This window comes from Camelina sativa, chromosome 15 (genome assembly GCF_030686135.1).
Source record: "Camelina sativa cultivar CO46 ecotype springtype chromosome 15, ASM3068613v1".
In the NCBI taxonomy this organism is placed as follows: domain Eukaryota; kingdom Viridiplantae; phylum Streptophyta; class Magnoliopsida; order Brassicales; family Brassicaceae; genus Camelina; species Camelina sativa.
The window spans coordinates 6615894-6621893 of NC_141894.1; the positions used below are offsets into that span (position 1 = coordinate 6615894).

The window sequence follows — 6000 nt, forward strand, 5'->3', positions numbered from 1 at the left end:
GGGGCAAAGCCCATATTCAACAATGGTCCCCCCTTAGTCCGATGTGCGATGGCTTGCTTGAGCCCGTCGGTTACTGTTCTGTGTCTCTAGGTCCGTCTTGCAGAAGGAACAGAAGATTTTAAGAGCTTGAGGGCCTTCGGGAAGGTTTCTGGATAGATAGTGCATTGCGCACGTTTTTCAAGGAATCCGGGAGATTCCGAGATGAATAGTGCATTGTGCACGCTTTCCGAGGAATCCGGGAGATTCCGGGATGAATAGTGCATTGTGCACGTTTTCCGAGGAATCCGGGAGATTCCAGGATGAATAGTGCATCGGGCACGTTTTCCGAGGAATCCGGGAGATTCCGGGATGAATAGTGCATTGTGCACGTTTTCCGAGGAATCTGGGAGATTCCAGGATGAATAGTGCATCGGGCACGTTTTTCGAGGTCTCCGGGAGATTCCGGGGTGAATAGTGCATTGTGCACGTTTTCCGAGGAATCCGGGAGATTCCGGGATGAATAGTGCGTTGGGCACGTTTCTCGAGGTCTGTGTGGCTTTAAACGGGAGCTTTGAGTATTCTGCACGTTTCCCGAGGTGCGGGAAATAGAGATAGCTTAAAAATTAGGGTTTTTATCTTGGTCAATGTGCTGGTCCCCTCATATAAATATGTCCCTTGACCTAAAAAATCTTTTTCTTTCATCTTTCTTCTCTCTTCCAAAAAGGTATGCTTCTTTCTCTCCTCCCCTTATCTCTTTGTTCTCTTCTTCCTTTCTTCTTCTCTTTTTTTTTTTGCTTCGATCTCGGCTTTGTAATGGCGGACTTGAGAACCCGATCCGTCGACCTTCCACCGCTTTTGCCGAGATGCCGAGCTCCGAACTCCACCGTGCCTATCCGCCGGTATCTTCCTCAGCCGCGGCATCCCGTCCGTCCGCTGTCGCACGCCCGCCGCGAGCTGGAACCGTGAGGCGTTCTGGTTCACCGACTTCGTCATGGTGCCGCCGGCCGGACTGGTCGAGCTTATTGTTTCGCCGGTTTCAGATCCGCCGCCGTTATGGAGGGTTCTTCTCTTGGCCGCCCCATTCCCGTACCGCTGGTTCCGCATCGGTTCATGAAGTCGCAGCCGTATTCGGCCAAGACCGTGAGGCGTCTTGGCCACACCGTGCCGCCGTGGTTCTGTCGCCGAGGTCCACCGGTCCGCGTCGTAAACTCGGTGGTCGAGAGCTCAGAAACGTCAAGGTCGCAGTTCCGAGCTGGTGAGGGCGAGATTCCCGGAGGTGAGATAGTGCCGTACCCGATGGTGACCACGCTTGCGAGACCGACGTGAGGGCGTGGTGAGGTGAGCTTGTCTCGTTTAAATGGTGGTGTGGCGCGATGAGATGATGGAGAGCACGAAGATGAGATGGTCTTGTGGTCAGCGAGATGGCGAGGTGGGAACTTTACGGAGACCGTGTGGTGAGCCGGCGAGATGGCGAGGTGGGAACTTTATGGAGACCGTGTGGTGAGCCGGCGAGGTGAGCATTTTACGGAGACCGTGTGGCGAGCTTGCGAGGTGAGCATTTTACGGAGACCGTGTGGCGAGCTGGCGAGGTGAGCATTTTACGGAGACCGTGTGGCGAGCTGGCGAGCTCGGATGCGTTTGTAGGATGCCGTCAACGGTGTGGCGAGGTCGTATGAGGGGTGGCGAGCTCGGAGACGACGAGGTGACGTGGTCGTAGCCTTGGGAGGTTCGTAAGTTGACGAGGTCGCTGCGTTGGTGCGTGACTTGAGTGTCCGCGAGACGTTGTGCTAGAGTTCATGGCGTATTTGACTTCGCGGAGGAGCTGGCGGGTCTAGTCGTGGATATGCGTGAGTTGAGGTTCGAGAGCGTATGTCGAGCGAATTGGTCGTGTTGGTGTCGTAGCAGGCGATGACCTCGACGGTGAGATCAAGAGTCTGCGCAAGAAATGATGACGAGGTGGTGATAACGAGACGAGGGTGACGAGATGGTGATTAGACTGAGTGGCGAGCTCAATTATGCCCGCGAGATCGAGTGTCGAGCTTGATGCTTATTCGATCGGTATGACCATCAGTTCCGCGAGCTCTACCAAAGAAGTACGAGATTGTGGCGAGCTTGGCTTGACGAAAACAAGTTTGACGTGATGGAGCTCAACTCTTTTCGTACGGAAATATTGTGGAGGTCGACATTGCCGCGTATGGGGCCTTGGTGAGCTCAAATTCGGGACATCGTATGTTGACTAGCTGCTGAGCTAGAGTGGCGAGATGACATGCTGGAATGCTTCGTACGAGAATTCGGCGAGGTGGAGGTGAGGTGGAACTTTTCGGAGGCGAGGTGGGACTATCGAGCTCGCACAGGGTAAGGTGATAACGCATTTGGCGAGCTCGGTGCGCGTGACTCGGTGAGATCAAGGATAGCTTCGGGAATTGGGCGAGATGGCGAGATTGACGAGATCACTTCCGCGTACGGAGCCTTCGGGGAGGCTGATAGTGCCGCGTGTGGGACTTCGGTGAGCTCAAATTCAGGACATCGTATATAGAATATGGCAAGCTAAAGGGTGGCGAGCTCGTAGCGGGAATACAAACGTATGGGATCCTGGCGAGATGGAGAATTCCCAAGTTAATGGTGTGTACGAAGCTGGCGAGCTGGAGACTTGCCGATCCTGGTGAGGATTGCTGTGGGCGTGCTCGGATGTGTGCTCGCGAGGTGGTCGCATTGTTGAGATCATAAGGTGGTGAACTTGAATTTGCATACGAGAATGGCGAGATCAAGTGGCGAGATCGTATTCGAACCTTGGCGAGCCCGAGTGGCGAGATCGTATTCGAACCTTGGCGAGCCCGAGTGGCGAGATCGTATTCGAACCTTGGCGAGCTCGCATCTTTGACAAGGTGGCGAGATGAAGCTATTGGTGGAGAGCTCGTCAATGTTCCCGTGATGCGATGAGGTTTGCGGGACGGTGAGGCTGATGCGCGTAGTAGTCAGTTGGTGATGCGTAGTACGCAGTACGTGGTTCGTTCGGGTGTGATCGTTCTATCCGGATTTTGTGGTGCTTTCAAGATGTCTTTATTCCACGCTGACCGGTTGCTCGGTTTTGCCAGGTGTCGCACCATGGCTTCAGGAGACGACTTCTTTGGTGATATTCCGGAGGAGCTTGAAGATGACCAGTATGGCGCGTCAGAAGGAGACCTTGACGAGACGGGTAGGGAATTTCCTTGGTGGGAGCCGTCTGAAGGAAACGGTGTTATGTCGGATTTGGCGGATCTTTCGGTAGATGAGGTCCGGGAGCTCGAAGTAATGTTCCCGACGGGTAACCAAGCACTCAGTCTGATTCCTCTTCCTCCGAGTCGGCGTTGCGGGAAGGTTCTTCCGTACGAAGAACGAACTGTTGTGGAGGGTTCTCCTAGATCTCTGGTCGCTGGACTAGCCGTTGGTGATGGAGTTCCGAGGTGCCGTAGAGACCGTACGGGAAATAAGGAACGCACTTCCCGCGACGCAGGGAGTACATTATGCGATGAGGATTCCATAGCCTGCGTCCTTGATCTATTCCAAACGCCAAACGGTCCCGTGGGACTGCCCTGAAGGTCACCTCTGCGTTTACGAAGATTATTTTACCGATGGCGGCCTGTGGTTTCCTATCCCGGAATTTCTGACGAGCTTTTGTGCGCGTCGAGAGATTGCGCTCTCGCAGTTGTCGATTTCCAGCGTCCGTAATGCAGTGGGGCTTGCGATAATTGGTAGCCATATGAAAGTCAAGATGAGCACGGATCTCTTTGAGTTGCTGACTCGATTTCTACGTGACAAATCGGGGCTATGCGTTGCCTGTTGTGCAGCCGGACTCACGATCATGAACGGGCAGAGGAGTCATATCCACGATTGGAGGAGGCGATTTTTCTTCGTGGAGATAAACGACGCATCGGTCGAAGATCCCGGCACAACCTGTCATGCTTCTTGGAACTTCACCCCCGGTAGCCGTTGCTGGGTTGGGTTCCTATCGTTTTGGTGCTCCTAACCGTTTTCTGACCGTTCGTTTTATTTTTGCAGGAAAACCGCCATCTTCAGCTGCGCGCGATTTGAGCATTGTCGACAAAGGTGTTCCTTTTCTTTGGTGTAAGGCTTTGCGGTGGCCGAGAGTTCTTTCTCATCTCAAGACTTGTGAGTTTTGCTAGTTGTCTTATTTTTGGGATTTATGTGCTCTCGTGACTAAGGCGTCTATTTATGCTGTAGGTTCGCGGACTGGATTGCAAATGGGGGACTGTCCGATGCCATGCTACGCTGATCTGTTCGACGCCGAGGAGGTGCCAGCTGTTGCTACCGAGGTTGTTGCGCCAGACGCCGAGACCGGCTTGGAGGTCGTTGCTGTGGAGCTCGAGGATGGCGAGGTACTTGCTCCCGCAGGTGAGACTGACCGCAGATCCCGTTCTGCCGAAGTTGCTGCTGCTCGTGCCGCGAAGAAGCCTTCCTCGGGGTCTCGTAAGAGTGTTTCAGCAGCTGGTGGCGATCGCTCCCGGAAGAGATCATTACGTTCGAGTCCTCGGAGTGATGCTGGAGGTACTTCTAGGTGTCCTCACCATGCAGAAGATGGGCGCAGTGAGTTCGTCCCGCAGACGGAAGGCGGTCGTGAAGATGATCGCTCCTTCTCATTTCGCTACGACGTGAAGGACCAGGCGTTCGTTGGGAACTCGCGAGCTTGTGCAGACCTCGCCAGCAGGATTGACGGTGACTCTGTTCCGCTTCTTACCTCTCGCGAGTTGGCTTGTCAAGACTCGTATGAGCAAGCCGTTCGTCGACAATTTCAGGTTTGCATTTTTTGCTTCCCAGTTCGCCCCGATACGGATTTTACTTAGTCATAATCGAATTATTTTGCTTGGTGCTTTAGGCGATGAGCTGGATCAACCATCTCGCTGGCGACTGTGATGAAAAGGTGCGCGCCGCTAGGAAGGAGGCCTTGCTTGCTCAGGACGCGCGTGTTCAGGCTGAGCGATCAAGCAAAGAAAACGCAGCGATGGTCAAGGAGCTCACGGCTTCACTCAAGCAATCTGAGCGCAAGTTCACCTCCGAGACGGAGCGACTCAAGAAAGCGAGGGATGAGCGCGGAGAGGAGGAGCGCGCCAAGGCTGCTATCGTGATCAAGTCACATGAAGAGCGTATCGATCGTTTTAGGGAGCACGTGATCGCAACACGCAAGAAACAGCCCCATTTACTCACTCTTAGCCAGGTGACCGGAACTAGGCAATGTTTGACGAAGTTGATCAGTAGGGGTATTGCTATTCCCGCAGAGAGGATGGCGCGTCTTGCTGCTGGCGAGAAGGAGTTCACGGCGAAATCGAACGGGGTTGTGGCGCCGCCGCTTCGTGATGATGATCTCGAGCCGTTCCCGGGAGCTGCCGGTGGAGGTGCTGATGATGTCACAAACGAGTGATATGTCCTCGTATTATTACTTATTGTTGTTGCTTTTGAGTTTCACCTCTTGTTATTTCGTACTTGGATGCTGAGCGCTTCTGTACTTTTCCTTCGTATATTTGCAAACTCGTTTGCTTTCGCTTTATAAACTTGGTTATTCGCTTTCTCGCATAAGTGTTGATTATTGCCGAAGTTGCTTTCGTTTTTTTTTTTATCGTTGCGGGGCATATTTTGCGGTGCAGGACGTCTCCTGGCTTATCCTGGATATGTTATTCCCCGTAACGGCGAGAGTAGACAAGACGGACTCGTCGTACTAGTTAGGTGCGTTCAGTCGTGACCGGCTTACCCTGTGGGTGCTACAGGAATCGCGAGAGTGTGCGAGTCGGGGTCTTCGGCTTATTCACTCTGCGCCCTGCTAGCTTTGCGAGTCTGGGCTCGGCTTATAAATCCTTACCGAAGTAAGGACGTGGATTATTTCACCACGGCACTCATGCGGAGCGCTTGCGAGTATGGACTCGGCTTTTATTCTTTACCGAAGTAAAGTATGGATTATTTCACCATTACATTCATGCGGAACGTAGAACTGTACACCTGGCCAAGGCGTCAGCGTGAAGACGAAGGATT

General features: G+C 53.4%; 1 protein-coding gene across 1 annotated transcript; it reads left to right on the forward strand.

The window, feature by feature from the left end:
- Window positions 1–3718: 3718 nt before the first annotated feature.
- LOC104774847 (uncharacterized) lies at window positions 3719–5542 on the forward strand. Its single transcript, XM_087487013.1, has 4 exons — window positions 3719–3941; window positions 4018–4128; window positions 4201–4772; window positions 4853–5542. Exons 1-4 carry the CDS (start codon window positions 3719–3721, stop codon window positions 5393–5395), a joined length of 1449 nt encoding a protein of 482 aa, XP_087343139.1. The 3' UTR covers window positions 5396–5542.
- The last annotated feature ends 458 nt before the right edge of the window (window positions 5543–6000 follow it).